This window comes from Meles meles, chromosome 13, assembly GCF_922984935.1.
Source record: "Meles meles chromosome 13, mMelMel3.1 paternal haplotype, whole genome shotgun sequence".
Lineage (NCBI taxonomy): Eukaryota > Metazoa > Chordata > Mammalia > Carnivora > Mustelidae > Meles > Meles meles.
Window position 1 is genome coordinate 32,377,423 of NC_060078.1, and position 15,983 is coordinate 32,393,405.

Here is a 15,983-nt window from a genome sequence, read left to right on the forward strand (position 1 = left end):
CCCCCACTCCATGCTACCCCAGCAGTGGCACTCCACTATTCACAAGGTTCCAGAAACTTCTCAGTGCCCAGGGAAGGTGCGGTGCTGCCGTGGCTAGAGCACTGAGCAGGGAGTCAGAACCCACGGGCGTCCCTGCCAGCATGGCCGTCGCCGTGGCACAGTCGTGGCCAAATCCTCTAAACTCTCGGAGGGATCATCTCTCTGACCCTTGAAAGACAGCCTTTAGCTTTGGGGATGAAGCAGCTCAGGAATACGAGTGACAGCACCCAGCGAAGGCCGTAGCAGCTGCAGCTCCCATCTGGGAACCCTTGCTGTGTGTTGCTCAGTGCCCAGGGTTTCCACATGTGATCCGATCTCATCCCCCCAAGTGTTAGAGGGACTCAGCGCCAGGCACTGTTAGCGTCTGCGCTTTGCAAGAGGCAGAAACTCAGAGAGGCTGAGACAATTGCCCAAAGTCACACAGCTGGTAAGCTCTAGGGCCCGGCGTCTGCATGTGGTCTTTACCACCGGGATACGTGGCCTCCAGCAGGCAGGGGCCCGCCACATCCCTCAGCCGCTGGGGGGGGTGACTCGCCTCACCGCCGGGCTGCTGCCAGCCTCACCCTGTCACCCACCGTGGCTTTGGGCCATCTCTTTCCTCGTCCTTAGTTGAGCAGAAGGGGAAACCCTCTAGTTTTTAATGATCAAAACCAAGTGGAAATTAGAGAGCAGGTCTGAGGCATCTGGATGCTCGGCAGGATGAGGAAGACAGGCTGTCAGCTTGCGGTCCGGGCCCTGGCTGGCTGCGGGGGCGATCAGGAAGAGACAGATTGTTAGCTGTCCGGCCTTGCTCTGCCGCTCTGGGTGGAGCCTCACGAGGACAGGAAGGAGCCAGCAGCAGGAGGCATGCACAGGGCACCTCTGTCCCTCTGGGCCCCCGTGTCCACACGACCTCATGCTCGTCAACTTGGGTTTTCTCATCCCTTCCCATCTCCTTCCCTGATCCTGGAGCCAGGACTTTCCGGGCTCAGAGGACCAGATCTGGGCATACAGATGCCAACTTCTGACTCAAGGGAGGCTCCCGAGGGACTGTTTAGAGGAGGAGGCTAGAGGTCTCGTTGGACCTCGCTTCTCCCCAGTAGACACGTACCAGGCTCTTAGCCAGGGCTCCACCCTGGGGCAGAAGAGAAGGGCTATCTCCCGAGAGATGACCCATGACCCCTCCCCTAGCTGGATGTTTTACCACCCGCCTAGAACATTTAGGGGCCAAAGCATCTGGAACGGCAGAATTTCTGACTGTCCTTGTTCTCCAACATCTGAACATGGACAGTAGGCAGAAACTGTTCACACAGGAGAAGGGTCGTTCTGCTGAGTTCCCTCTTACGAAATCAACCTTTTCCTGCCTTTCAGTACCCGTCTGTTCCCCACCCCTGTGTGGTCCTCACCCCTCCCTGCCCAGCACCTCCCACCCCACTCCGCATTAGAAACAGACACTCTCCTGAGTCAGGGCAAGTAAAGAGACGGCAGACTTCCGACTTTATTCCTGTTTATGCCCTCAGGCAAGGACAGGCTGGTCAATACAGACCTTATCTTTGAGCTGCTTGGCTTCACACCTGGGGCCCTTTCTCTCCTCCTATCCCGCCGGACACAGGTTCTCTCTGGACAAGGACACCGGACTCATCATGCTCATTGCCAGACTGGACTACGAGCTCATCCAGCGCTTTACCTTGACAATCATCGCCCGGGACGGGGGTGGCGAGGAGACCACAGGCCGGGTCAGGATCAACGTGTTGGATGTCAACGACAACGTGCCTACCTTCCAGAAGGATGCCTATGTGGGGGCCCTGAGGGAGAACGAGCCTTCTGTCACCCAGCTGGTGCGGCTCCGGGTAAGAACCCAGAGTGTCCTGCCACCCAGCCCCCCTCCTGTCCAGCCTTGGCCTGCCCACCACCCTATGGAAGCTGCCGCGAGAGACGCCAACCCGCCATCCACAAAGAACTCAGCCCCAATTTGCATCAGGCGTCTGAGCTTTCCCTGGTGTCCCTGGTAACCAAGTGGGGCAAGTGTCTGGGTCAGCTTAAATTTCAGGCCACCATTCAGCAAAGGGATGTCCTCCCCCTCTCCCTTGGCAAGTGGCAAGCAGGATCTCCACTCGGGACCCCATACTCCCAATGTCCTCTTGTGAGTTCCCCCACATAGAGTAACTCTGACCAGAGATGACTTTTTTTTTTTTTTTTTAAGATTTTCTTTATTTATTTGACAGAGAGATCACAAGTAGGCAGAGAGGCAGGCAGAGAGAATGGGGAAAGCAGACTCCCCGCTGAGCCGAGAGCCCAGTCATGACCTGAGCTGAAGGCAGAGGCTTTAACCCACTGAGCCACCCAGGCTCCCCAGACCAGAGACTTCTTGATGTCCTCCTCATCTTCCCCACTGTGCCCATGCAGAGTAACAGGACCCAGAGCCTCCCTTTAGAGCTTGATTCTGAAGTGGGCAGGAAGAAAGGCAAGGGACCAGGGGTGGGCACGGGGGGGGGGGGGGGGTGCAGAGAAGGCAGAACCCGCACCACCATGCCGTCCCGCCCCACTCAGCTCCCGGTACACCAGAGCGGTGGGAGCCCCTTGGAGCCTCTCTAGGAACAGAGACCTCTGAAAAGAAGCTAATTAATTCAGTCACCCCAGAGGGAAAGAGGGATCTCTGACCTCATTCCAGGGCATCCACCCCACCTTGCATTCGTGCAGTATGCATTTATTTGACACCTACTGTGTGCCAAAACTTGTGCCAGACTGTAGGTACACAGGAGCCATGGAGAAGTGTTAGGTTCCTGCTTGCACGGAGCTGGCAGTCTGAGAGGGGCAGGCAGAAATGAAACAGGAAGCCATGGCTGGGTGTGGAGGGACTAAGGAGGCACGCAGTGCAGGGCCTACCTGGTCCAGAGGTCAGCGAGGGCCCTCTGTGTTTGGGCTGCTCAAGCTGAGACCGAAGGGTCTACAAGATGGTGGTGCCAGGGATGGTGGCGACCCTCTCATCCTCAGAGTAAGCCCCGGGCTTCCCCCTTTCCCCTAGGCCTCCAGCAGACTTTCTAGATTCCCACACTACCTCCACACCCCGACATGAGGTGTGTCTGTGGGGAGTCAGAGGGTGGCCTCCGGCTGAGGGACAAGGAGGGCCTGGATCTCCCAAAGCAGGCAACCCTGAGGGGACCATCCCTCCCCTCCCACCTGCCCTCTTCCAGCCCCAGCCCCGGCCCCTGAGGGCTCACAGGCCCTGTCTGCACTCTTCCCCACCCCCGCAGGCAACGGATGAGGACTCCCCTCCCAACAACCAGATCACCTACAGCATCGTCAACGCTTCCGCCTTCCGCAGCTACTTCGACATCAGCGTGTACGAGGGCTATGGAGGTAGGTGTGCTGGCGCGGGGGGCCGCCCGGGGAGGAGAGGCGGTGGGCCAGAGCAGGGCGGCACACCCATGACACTCTCGGGGGGCGAGGGGGGAGGCGGCGTCAGTCACCCCAGAAGGCCATCAGGAAGAGGGTGGCAGTCTGTCTCCCAGACACCCCGGACAAACCAGGGAACTGCCCCACAGCCCATCAGCCTGTGTGAGGGACACAGGCCTGGGATCGCCCTTCTGTAGGAAGAGCTCCATCTTTCTCTGGGTCTCAGACTGTGGGCAGCCCTGCATCTGATATCACCACAGTCTTAAGGGCCCCTCGTTCTTACCTGGCTGCCTGGCCAGGTCCATGAGGCAGAGGTTTGTCAGCCGCGCTTCCCGATGCTCTGGGCCCGCTTCAGCGGCCTCACAGGCGGCTACCACTCCCTGCTTGGCTCAGGCACAGTCCCAGACCCTGGGCCTCACCCCGACGGCCCTCCTGGGACTCCTGATCCCCAGAACCCAGGCAGGGAGTAGCAGCAGCAGCCTTCAGCTCCAAGATCTTGAGACGGCCGTGTTTCTCAAGGAGAGGAGGAGGGGCAACAAAGACCCAGAGACAGGGAGTGACTTGCTCTTGGTCACACAGCAGAGGGGACCAGCGACAGACACGCATGTGATCTGGCTCTGGGTTGCCCCTCCAGCCTCTTCCTTCAGCACGTCTGTCTCCACACCAGAACCCAGCCTCTCTGCGACCCTTGACACTCTCCCCTTACCAGTCACTCCCATGTCTTTGCTCAGTCTGTTCCTTCTGCCAGGAAAATCCTTCCTCCCTGTCCCTTTGCTCTGCCTTCCTTTGACTTAGGCTGTTAACCTCTGGCTAGATTTAAGGGATCATTTGGACATCCCCTCCTGTGGGAAGCTGACCCCAAGGCAGAACGGATACATTCTGGGTGACTCTGAGTCCAGGACTCCCTCCTCCTGTACCCCACCGTCAGGTTGGGGAGACGAGGTCACGGAAACTGCAGTCCTCGCTCCAGATGCTACAGCCCGATGTTCTCTCTAAAATCTATGCCCCGCCCCCTCAAAGACCTGACGTGTCTTTGCCCACTGGCACACCCCAGCCTCTTCGTGGCTAGACCCTCCCTTAGGTTTTATATTACTAAAGCAAAGCTTTTACTTCCATTTTCCGTGTAGAAAGTGGTGATTTCATATTGTCGTAATGCCCCAGCAGACCACCTACGCCCCCGACGCAGGAGCCCATATGCCTTCCCTCCCCAAGCAGGAGAGTACCCGTGGGAGAGTTCAGGCATGTGCCGCAGTGGGAACATCAGAAGGCGGCCTCTGTCAGCTGCCCCCGGATCCCCTCACCTCTGCCTGCCTCTGGCTTTAGGGTTGTCTTCACCTCCTTCAAGCAAGGTTCTGCTGAGAGTAAAATTGGCCACACCTGAGGATCTAAGCAGTGCCCAGAGCAGGCTGCTGGGCAGGATGGGCATGGAGAGCCCACGGGGTAAAGGGAGGAGGCATGGGAGGGAAGGAGAGAGAGGAGGGAGGCCATGGGAGGGATCGGGCAGGGCCAGAGAGACTGAGGAAGGAGCTGCCATTTGCACCCCACTGTCGGCATCACCCCCCGCAGCCCTGAGGCTGGGCGGTGAGTGGGTGAGCTCTCTGCATATCCGGAGGGAGAACTGTAGAAGACCAAACTAGAGAGCCAGAGGCATGACCCTGCCCTCCGAGCGGCTTCCAGGCTGATGGAGAGTGCCCGATAAATGGGTGAGACAGACAGACAGATGAGCAGGCAATAGCACCTACTGGGGAAGAGCCTGGGCTCTGGATTCAGGGAAACACAGGCTCAAGTCCCACCTCTAATACGGTGCCGGCTGTGTGACTTTGGCCAAGTTATTGAGCCTCTCTGAGCTTGGTTTCCTCTCCTGTAAAGCGGTGGTTACATTACCACCAAGACAGTCGACACCGGCTGTGCTCAGCATTGTGCCTCACTTAAGTCAAGACCACGAGGCTCCAGAAGTTCAGAGCCGGCAGTGGGGTGGGGGGCTGGGAATGAGACAGAGCTGGTCAGCCTCTGCCAGCCACAGCCTCTCTGCCCAAAGGAGACCCCTGGCTGGGCGGACATCTAAAGTCTGCTTATAGGAGGCCTGGGGCCATGTTCCTGTCATTTCAGTGATCAGCGTGAGCCGTCCCCTGGACTACGAGCAGATACCCAATGGGCTGATTTACCTGACGGTCATGGCCAAGGACGCTGGCAACCCCCCTCTGAACAGCACTGTCCCTGTCACCATCGAGGTGTTTGTAAGTACCTGGGGTGCTGGTCTTGCCCTTTCAGGGTAACGAGTGGTGAGTGCTTCCCAGAGTGTTGGGCACCCTGCCTGAACCCCCTGGTGTCAGACTGTGTCCCTGCATCCTTGGCTGTCCCTATAGCTTGGGGAGTCACTCAACAGATTGTCCTGCTGTCCCTACAGCTCGGGGAGTCTCTCAGCAGACTGTCCTGCAAACTTCTGCTATCCCTGAGCGGCCAAGCTGCCCCCTAGCTCAGCCAGGAAAGCCAGGCCCTGAGATGTGAGAAGAGCCCCACCATCCTACTCTAACTTCTTTAGGGGGCCTCAGGAGGCCCACTGGTGGGGAACAGGACCTGGGGCTCAAGCAGGAGAAAATGTCATGGGATTCTGTCGTGTAGAGCCATGCTTTGTGAAGTTGAAGGGAAATTACAGGGAGGTCATCTCTCTCCTGTCTCTTTCTCTCTATATATCCCCTTCTTCCTTTTCTCTTTCCTTTGTCTGGTCCTCTGAAGATCTAAAGGGGCCTGAAACCCAGCCACAGCTGGTCTGACATGAATATCAAACACACGTTAGTGCTCTCCGTGTCTGAAACTATCAGTCACTGAATCCATCTCCACGCCAGTTCATTTGCCACGTGCTGCCCCACTAGCGATCCCAGGGATGCAGATCGTGGTCTGAAGGGGGCACCAGTGGCCTTTCCCCACTGTGCATGTGCAAGCATCACCCCCCCAACCCCCATCTCATAAAGGCTGCTGCCTACAGGAGCCGTGAGTGCGTGTTGACGGAAGAGTTAGTGCATTTTAGGCTCTAGGAAGATTAGATCAGATGGGCAGGTTAGGAGATATACTGTGATCTGATGTGCGCTCTGGAAAATCTCCCGTGCGGAAGTGCTGGATGACCTTCCTGTCCCAGATGGCTTCACCGGCAGCCTCTGGCACTGCCCCACACCTGGCTTTAACAAGCCTCATCCTCTCGACCCAGAGCAGAGGCCCAAGGGCCAGCTGCCTGGTGGGATGGTCCTTGTCTGGGCAGGGAACCCTACTCGCTTGCTCCCTAGGATGGGCTGGCAGTGATGAGGTAGAGGGTGATGCCTCGCGGGGAGCCCTGCATGTGGGCAGCCAGGAGCAGGATCTAGGGGTGGCATCAGAGGGTGAGGCTGTGAAGAATCAGCAAAGGGAAAAGCAGAGTCTGGGATCCCTCGCAGGTTTCAGGGAGTAGCAGGAGGCTGGGGGGAGGGGTGGCCACGAAAGAGGAGATCCACAGAACCCTAAACACTCACGGCCTACCTTTTACCCACAGTCCCCCACTTTGAAGCATCAAGGCAGGCGGGCACCAAAGAAGCAGAATGCATTCCTTGTCAATTGTGACCATGTCCTTGAGTTCTTCTCCACGAGGCCCCAACCCTAGTTTACCCATCTTGATTAAACACAGGCCCCAAAGTGCCCCAGTCCTGGTCACACTCCCAGGCTCAAGCTTGGTTCAACTGGTTGGTGTTGTCTGCTCAGGCAGGGTGACTTTTCCCAGTGAGCAAGGTGCAGCGGCAGGGATGGGAGGGAACGAGGGTGTCTGTGAAACCTGCCCCCTCCTTGAGGAGTAGAGGAAGGACCAGAGTCTGGGAGGCATATGGCTCTGAGACCCAGCTCTGCCACCCTCTAACTCTATGACCTGGGGTCCTGAACTCTCTGTCTTTCTCAACCTCAGTCTCTTCATCTGCAAAATGGAGATAATCATGGTACCACGTCATGGTATTGTTGTGAGGCTTGAGCTCGCGCAGGTGGCTCTTGGCACCTGTTACGTTGGCTGTCGTCGCAGCTGGTAGGATGGTCGTGCATACGGTCGGCAACATCTGTGCTCCTGGCTATCTCCGGTACCAATGGGAATTTCCGAGAACTCAGCCAGACAGAGAAGATGCGCTCAGTTTGGGGGCAGCGGATGAGGGAGAGGGTGAGAATAGGGGAGGAGTCAGGAAATAAGTCGAGGTGTTCTACACCAGCCCAGGGATGGACAGACAGAGCTGGCCACGTGGAAATTAAATCTCTCCCAATCCCATTCGACAGATGAGGCAAAATATAGCGGGTCCAGGATCCCCAGGGCCTTCCTCTCTCTCTGGCTAGTAAGTGGCACTTGAGTTTGCTGCCGGTCCTAGTAAGCTAGGATTGGAACCCTGACCTGTCTGACTCCTGAGTTCACATCCTTTCCAGTATACTCCTAGGCCCAAAGCCTCGGAAATCCCCAGCTGCGTGTGACTGAAACCAGTACACCTCACGGTTCGTGTGGATCTCCTGGAGATCTTAAATTTGTATTTAGTGGACCTAAGCCGGGGCCGAGGCTCTGCATTCGCAGCAAGGTCCAGGCAGTGCAGACACTTCAGGTCAGGGGACCACACTTTGAGGAGGAAGGCCTTCCACGGTCGGCCCCCATGGGATCTTGAAACCCAGGGACTGCCCCAAACCCCAGCTTCCCCACCTGTGGCTCAGTTAAGGAACCCAGAAAGGACCTCTTCCTCCTTTCACCTCGGCTTCTCCGGAGGAGCCCAAGCAAACAGGAAGAGGGTTGCCAAGGAGCCAAACGAACCTTTCATTTACTGTGAGTAAAAGAGGGGTCAGCAGCCTTTGCCTCCCTCCCTGAAGCCAGACAGCAGGGTCTCCGTGTGCAGGGCTCGGTGGGGGCAGGGATCCACCGGGCCTGGAGCTACTCGAGCCCAGCAGAAAGGGTCATTTTCAAATTCCCTCAGAGCTGTCCTGCAGACCAGCAAGGACCCCACATTATCCCTCCAGGTATACTCTGGCCCTGACAGCAGGGAAGGGTGGGGCGGGGGTTCGGGCAACAAAGACAGGAGCCACCTTGGCGGTGAGGGAACATACTCCTTCAAGCAGGGCTTCAGGGTGGTATAGTCACTAGTCACTTTTGTCTAAGGACCACACTTGAAAAGGTCATCGCCTTTGGGTTGATTTTGCACATGGGTGATTTTTAAGTAGCTGTCACTTGTCTAAGCTGCCTCCTTCGTCCACCAAAGGGATTTTCTCTCAACTGGGGGCGAAGGTGAAGTTTACAGCAGCAGCAGCGACTCTGGCACTGGTTGGGGGTGGGGCGAGGCAGATCAGGGCGGGAGGCTCCTAGAGGAGAAAGGAGTGGGGGAGGGGGGGCGCCAGGTGATTCCTTTTCACCCACTGCTTGTTGGTTTTTAATAAAGAAGTCAAACTTGGTTTGTAGATTTCCCATTAGGGGACAATAAGCTTTTGTAGAGGGAGCCGCTGAATTAGAACTAATAGCGAATGCAGTGCCAGGATCCGGGGAAATATCACCGCTAATAAGTTTCTGCCTCACGCTCTGTCACTGACATTCTCGGCGCCGTCTCGCGCAGCCAAGCGGAAGGCTTAAATATACATATGTGGGGCACTGGCGTCTGCACCGGGGGGATGCCCGGGCATGCTGTTGGGGCACTGGATGGCCGGCGAGCCTTCACACCGCCAGTTCTCCGAGGCGGGGGGGTGGGGGGGGTGGGTGCTGCACAGCCCAGAGCCCGGGGACAGGCTGGGGAAGAAGAAGAGCGGCATCCCTTTCTGAGTACCCGCAGTCTGCAGTTCCGGCAGGATGGGGTTCTCGAAAGTTCAGAGGCATGGACAGCCAGCTGTCATGCCTGTCTCGCTTTCATTGCTGCTCTGCTATAAGTGATGCTAGCAAAGGGGGCTTCTAGGGGACTCTGCCCCTCAAAGAGCTCCCAGGTCCATGAGAGAAGCCCGTGTGTGCTGTGAACACTGCAGCCAGGAGACTCCCTGGGGGCCACCACGCCCAGGGCTCCCAGAGGAAGGGGAAAGGCTCAGAGTCAGGGGGCCTGGGGGCTTCTTCCAAGAGGTCAATAGAAAGAAATTCACGTTGAGTGCTTACAGAAAGCAGTGGGCGAGGACCAGAGTCTTTGAGGGCATAGAGATCATCCCGAGAGTGGAAGAGGGAGACAGAGGAGCAGGGGGAGCAGGAGGAGGCCGAGGCTGGACCGGTTCAGCCCGGTTCAGCTGGCCTGCGCCAGCTCCTGGCCACTGTGTCACCGAGGCTGGTCTCTGGTGGAGGCTGGGCGGGACGAGGGACTGCTGGAGAACCGGAGGTGGTGAGCTCTGGGCCTGGCTTTGCCCCAGTGGGTGGAGGAGCCGCTCCTCTTCTTACCTGCGCAGAGGGGCCTGGAATCTGGGCTCTGGAAACCAGGAACTTTAGGTCCGGTGTTCCTTTCTCCCTTTGCTTCTGGTGGGGAGGGTCTTAGAACCTTCCATCGCCATCTTAGAGCTGCTGGGGGGGGGAAGTTTCAAGCAGGCACCCCCAGCGTGGAGGGTGCTGAGCTGAGCAGAGCAGGAGTAAAGCTTGGAGATGTGCTCAAAAACCAATGGGAGAGAAGGAAGCTGAGAGTTCTAGGCAACCCCACTGCTGCCTTCCTTTTCCATCTTCCTGGCTCTTATGTGTGTCCCCAAGGCCTGTCCTCCCTCCCCAAACTGTAGCCCAGCCAGGGGAGCACCTGCCCCCCATGACACCCCACCTGGCTCTGGTTATACATCAAGGCCAAAGCTCCTCCATGCCAGCCCTACCCAGCCTCCCCTTGGGCAGCCGACCAGCCCTGCCGGCCTCCCTGGCTCTGACAACCTGTTTCCCTTCCGTCCAGGATGAGAACGACAACCCGCCCACCTTCAGCAAGCCTGCCTACTTCGTCTCCGTGGTGGAGAACATCATGGCAGGTACAGGCCCCAGTGGGGGGCAGGCTGTGGAGGCAGGAGGCCAGCGGACACGCCCATGACAAGTCTAGTCATCTGTCAGCCAGCGGCTGTTTGCAGGGCACCCACTATGTGCAGGCACTGTGCTGGGTGCTTGGTCCCCACTCTCCTTCAGCTGCTGTCCAGCAGGGGAGAGAATAGTCAGCAATCAGTCACAGAATAAGCTTGATTAAGTGAGCAAGTGCAGAGAGGACTGAATCATGTCATGAGGCCAGGCTGGCCTGTGTTCCTATGTGAGAAATAGAAGGGGACGCTTGTCTCTTGGCCATGAATTTGGTGGCAGGGTCCAGCTTGCAGACCCAGGACCCCCAGCTCCACATTCGGGTTTCCTGGGGACCCGCTCTGTCCTGGGGGCAGGCTGATAGCTCACCCTTACATCCAGGGTGAACTGTTCTGGTGGGGGAAACCCCCAGATGAGGAATTGCTGCTGTATCTGGAGGGTGACCTTCTGTGGCACCATGGGGTCTTCTCAGGAGAGTTTCTAGATAACTTCCTGGTGTCTGAGGACTTCCTGGGTGGGTCCCAGGCTGTGCCCAACCCACCCTTCCCTGTCCCAGTCAGGCATCCCCAGGAGAGGATCTCTCTCTCCTATCCCCCTGATCAGGGTAAGACTGGGGAGCCAAGGCCTTACACTCCCTGGAAGGCACCAGGAAGACCTGCCTGTCTCACCACCGCCTGCCTGGCCCCTTAGACCGCTGGGACTCCTGCTTCATCCACACAAGAGTAACCCCTGTCTGTGGCTCAGTGAGAGCTGCCGTGGGCCTGCACCCTGCTTGTCCCCGGGGTCCTTACCAACAGCCCCATAAGCTGGCTTTCCAGGTAGACCCATTTTATAGAGGAATAAGCTGAGGCTTAGTTGCCAGAAGGTCCCCTGGGATTTCAGCCAGGGTGCCATAACTCTAAAAGGCCACACACTGAATCTCCTCAGTGTGGCCGTTAGGTGGCAGTGAGAGACAGTTGGGGGACTGGACCCCACAACCTGGAGTGGCCTCGGGACAGGCCACTTTCAGGGTCTCCGGCAAGGGCCGCTGGAAAGGCTGGTCTCCTGATCCAGGGTTTCACAGAAACGGACATGATGGCGAGGGCCTTAACTAGATATTAAAGAGAAAGTAAAAACCCTTATAAATTTCCCCTTGTGAACAAGATGAAGCAAGACCAAAATTGAATACAATAAAAGTGGAATAATTTAATATAGGGCTTCATTTCTTTTTGACTCAAAGTCAAAGATGGTCCATCTGCATGTATTTTTCTCTGGTGAGCTGCCAGAGGGAGGTGGGGGAGAGCAGTGGGATGCTCCCTGGGGGGTGGGGGATGTGCAAGAGCAGCAGGTGTAATCCCCCCCAGGATCTGGGACCCCCTCCCATGGAGCCTTGTCCCCACGCAGCCTAGGGAGCTCTGGGGGTTGAGCCCACTCTCATCCCTGGGTGCCCCAGTGGCAGGTTTCCTGCCTCCTGAAGGCTGGTCAGCAGGAGGTCCCAGGTCCTGCTCCCAGGGCCTCAAGCCACAAGCCTAGGGTGAACATTTCCTGTTTGTCTCCCGGAAGGAGCCACGGTGCTGTTCCTGAATGCCACGGACCTGGACCGCTCCCGAGAGTATGGTCAGGAGTCCATCATCTACTCCTTGGAGGGTTCCTCCCAGTTTCGGATCAACGCCCGCTCAGGTGAGCCCTGTGGCCCCATCCTCTGCGCCTCGGGCTGACTCCCCATGCCTGGCCCTGGGTCTGCCCCTGAGCCAGGGTCTCCCTCCCTTTCCCAGGAAGCCCTCAACTGGAGCATGCCAGCTTTGAGCACCTGGTTTTCCCCTGACATATGAACTAGGGTGTGATCAGTGATCTTATCCCCACCCCCAAACTGGAACATGAACGTGTCCCCAAAGGATGTCTTTCCATGGCAAAGAGCCCTGTTATGTTCAGCATGTGTTCCATCGTGCAAACAGCTGGCTAACATGCCACCCTTTGGGGCTCTCTTAAGCCTCCACGTCCCCCTTGCTCAGCTGCTGACCCAGTTCTTGAACCCTGGCTCCTCTTCTTAGCACAGCATGTGCCTTGGCGCCCCCCCCCCCCCGCCCGCACAATGAGGATGGTCGTTTTAGAGGTGGAGTGTGGAGTCCATGAGTTGTTACAGGGAGCACACCTAGAGTTGTCCCTGGCAAGCAGCAGGTGCTTAACATGGTGACATCTTCCTCATCGTTATCTTTGGTCTTTTCACCCAGGGGCCCCCTGGTGAGTCCACGGAGCTCTGGGCTTTCTTCCCCCTTCTCCATGTGCCTCCCTCCAAATCATTCTCCCCTGAGGCTGGGTGGGAAGGGGGAGGGAAAAAAAAAATCAGGAGACTCCAGGTCAGAAGCTGGGAAGGAATATGAGACCCAGGACATTCATTCACAAGTTCATTCAGTGTCAATGGGGGTCTGCTCTCCGGCAGGTGCTGGGTTCTGGGGCACAGGATGGAATTAGACATGGTCTGCCCCCATAGCGGTTCCTAGGCTACTTAGTGGTCATGTAAGCCCCCCCCCACTTCTAAATACCCATTTTTTTTTATTAGGTAAGGGCACTGAAGGTGCCAAGCAGGCCCACACTGAAATCTCAGTGGCCCAAGACAACAGAAATCCTAACCCACCCAGCTTTCCAATGCCATATTCAGTGGACAGCCTTGAGCATGGTGATGTTGGGACCCAGGTACCTTCCATGTTGTGGCTCCAAGGTCTCTGGCAGGGGAAGAGAGCCTGGAGTTCTATCTGAGGAGATGTGTATGGGCCAGAATTGGAGGTGACAGATGTTACTTTGGCCCATATCCTCTTGGCCAGAACCAGCAATAGCCCCGCCTACATGGAAGGCAGCCTGGGGAAGTCGTCTCTGGCCTCACAGCCCCTGTGCAGCAGACACTCTAGCCCGGGAAAGAGAGCGGGGTCTAGTGGACACTGGCCAGCCCTGCTACAAGGGCTGGAGGAGGCTTTAAGTCTTCCTGTGACCCATGCCCCTCACCATCCAAGTCTGCCTTCAGGCTTTCTTTGATCCCCTTTTCCTGGAATCGAGGGGAGCAGAACATACTGACATGTACAAGGCAAGACCTGTCCAGGGCCGTCCTCAGCCTCTCGCTCCACCTCTAACACAATGGGGGCCTTGTTCCCTGCTCGCAGGAGCACCCACCACCAGCTTGCCCGCATTTCCGCGGGGCTCAGAATAATACCATTCATGGGCATTAGCCAGGGGCTCAGACAGCATCATGCCCGTCTATCACCTTCACCGCTCTCGGGCAGGTACCAGCATCGCCCTGATTTCCCAGATGGCAGAACTGGTGCATTGGACAGGTGAAGCAACTTGACTGAGGACTTGGAAAGTCTGAACTTCGGACCCCGGAGCCCAGGCTTTAAGTGCTACATGATATAAGCCAAGTTAGACCCATGAGCGGGGTGGGCGCTCTGACCTTTCAGCACCCGGCTGTCTCCCCAGCCAGGGACCACATCTCCACCCTGGGGCCTTTAATAATGACATGGACATTTTCTTGCTGCCTTAACACGACTCTTTCAGCTGGGAAGGCATAAGTGTTTTCCTCCAAGCTCCTCGGTCAAATTAGCCAGGCCCGCTCCACAAAGGTGGCCTTAATTGGATCTAATTTCCCAGACAGGCGGAGCCATCTATCATGCCGACAAGTTCATGTTTAAAACTTTTTAGAGATTAATTTCTTCCTCACCCTGCCAATTAATTGACACCACCCCAGCATGGAACATGGCCTGGTAGGCTGACCTTTGCCTGTCTTTTGTTTCCGGCCTTAACGCCTTTGCTGCCCGGTCCCCACTCCCAGCTCAGCCCTGTGCAGGTCAGAGGACAGACCAGTGTGGCAGGGAGGGAAAGGTGAGACCATCTGGCCCAGCTCCCTAGTTTTATGGTAGAATAAACTAAGCACGGAAAAGTTGAGTAACTTGCCTCAGGGGGTACAGCTCAGGCAAGGGGGGTAAAAAAACAAAAGCAAAAAATGGATGATGTACAGTCCCTGCCTTGGGGAATTCTCACAGTCTGGAGAAGGTGATAAGCATTTCCCACGTGCTGGGAGCTTTAGCCATAACTCTGTTAACTATTTAATCTTCATAAGAGCTCTGGTTGGAAGGCATAGTGATTTCCATTGTACAGATGAGAAAACTGAGGCTCGAAGAAATGAAGTAACTTTTCCAAGGCCAAACATGTAGAAAGGGCCATAATTGGAATTCGGATCTGGGTCTCACTGTCCTCAAAGCGTAGCTCTCTGCCGCGGCCCAGGTCAGAGGTAAACGGCCTGCCTACCACCACGGGTAGGCTGGCAGGGACCAGCTCACACCTGCTTCTGAGAGCCAAGTTCAAGCATCTCTTCCACTCCTGGTTCCAGGCCATCAAGTCAGCAGCATGCCATGGCTCTGGTGGGAGTCTTTACACCATGGAAATCAGCAAATGCTATTTTTTTTTTTCTTCCTTTGGGGATCCAGTTATCAAACACCAGCACACCAGTCCACTCATGACCAGGGTGACCTCTGTGTTTTGGTTACACCAAAATACAAAGAAAAGCCAAAAACAGGCTGATTAGTGGTCAGTTTTAAGTGTTTGTAGTTAATGGAATAACTCGTTGTACCCTAAAAGAAAACTCAAGGTAATAGAATCATGTTACAAGATCATGAGGAAATTATTTTATAACTATTGTCGATGCATTATGGGCTGATTAACCAGTAATGAGTCAGAACACGTGTAAAATACATCCTACGTTTCAGGGTCGTGCCTGTTTCTCTGTGACTGTCTGTGAATAAACAGTGCCAGGCACCATTCTGAGCCTTCTATGATGTTGCCCACAGTAATCCCCCGACAGCCCTCTGAAGTAATTCCTGTTACTTTTCCCTTCCGACCAGGGGAGGAAACTGAGGCACAGAGGATTTAAGTAACAAGTTTCAAGGGACAACGCCAGTAAGATCATGTCAGAAGTCTAAAAAAGAGGTCTCTTGTGACCGAGCTTGAGGCCAGGGTGCTCCCGTCCTAGTCCCCAACCCCTAACCCTGTCACCTGCCATGCTGTCCCCCACGCAAAGATATTTCCCCATCAGGGGCTTACGCTGCCACCTCGGGCATTCCGGTTCCCGGGGCATGGGTGCTCCCGCCTCCCCCCTCCTGGGCACCATCTCACACCCCCAGCACGTGCACACACACGGACACACACACAGGCACACTTGCTGCCGGATCATGCAAATAACGCTCACACTCTCCTTCCTCCCCTGCTCTCTCCCGGGCCCACCCCCTGCCTCCATCCTGCAGGCGAAATCACCACCACCTCCCTGCTTGACCGTGAGACCAAGTCTGAATACATCCTCATCGTGAGAGCCGTGGACGGGGGCGTGGGCCACAACCAGAAAACCGGCATCGCCACTGTGAGTGCCCACCCCTCCCGTGCCCCCTGCTCCCCCACCTGCCGCCAGGGTGCTGCTCCCTAGCCCATCTGCAGGTCGCACCTGTGTCCTGATGCAGTGTGAGTTGGGGGACTCGCTGTTGGCCAAGGTCAACCCTGGAGCCACTGCAGCTAGGGGGACGAAAGTCATGCCCTCCTGGGACATGGGGGACTCAGGAGGAACAAGTGT

At 56.5% G+C, this 15,983-nt stretch overlaps 1 protein-coding gene across 5 annotated transcripts in view; it reads left to right on the plus strand.

Moving 5' to 3' along the window:
• CDH23 (cadherin related 23) overlaps positions 1-15,983 on the plus strand; it is a 395,682-nt gene that overhangs the window by 266,064 nt on the left and 113,635 nt on the right. For all 5 annotated transcript variants that reach the window (XM_046026731.1, XM_046026733.1, XM_046026732.1 and 2 more), the window contains 6 exons: positions 1,631-1,868; positions 3,273-3,378; positions 5,524-5,651; positions 10,287-10,359; positions 11,939-12,055; positions 15,664-15,776. In XM_046026731.1, the coding sequence (XP_045882687.1) occupies positions 1,631-1,868; positions 3,273-3,378; positions 5,524-5,651; positions 10,287-10,359; positions 11,939-12,055; positions 15,664-15,776 (775 nt within the window). The remainder of the gene's footprint in view (positions 1-1,630; positions 1,869-3,272; positions 3,379-5,523; positions 5,652-10,286; positions 10,360-11,938; positions 12,056-15,663; positions 15,777-15,983) is intronic.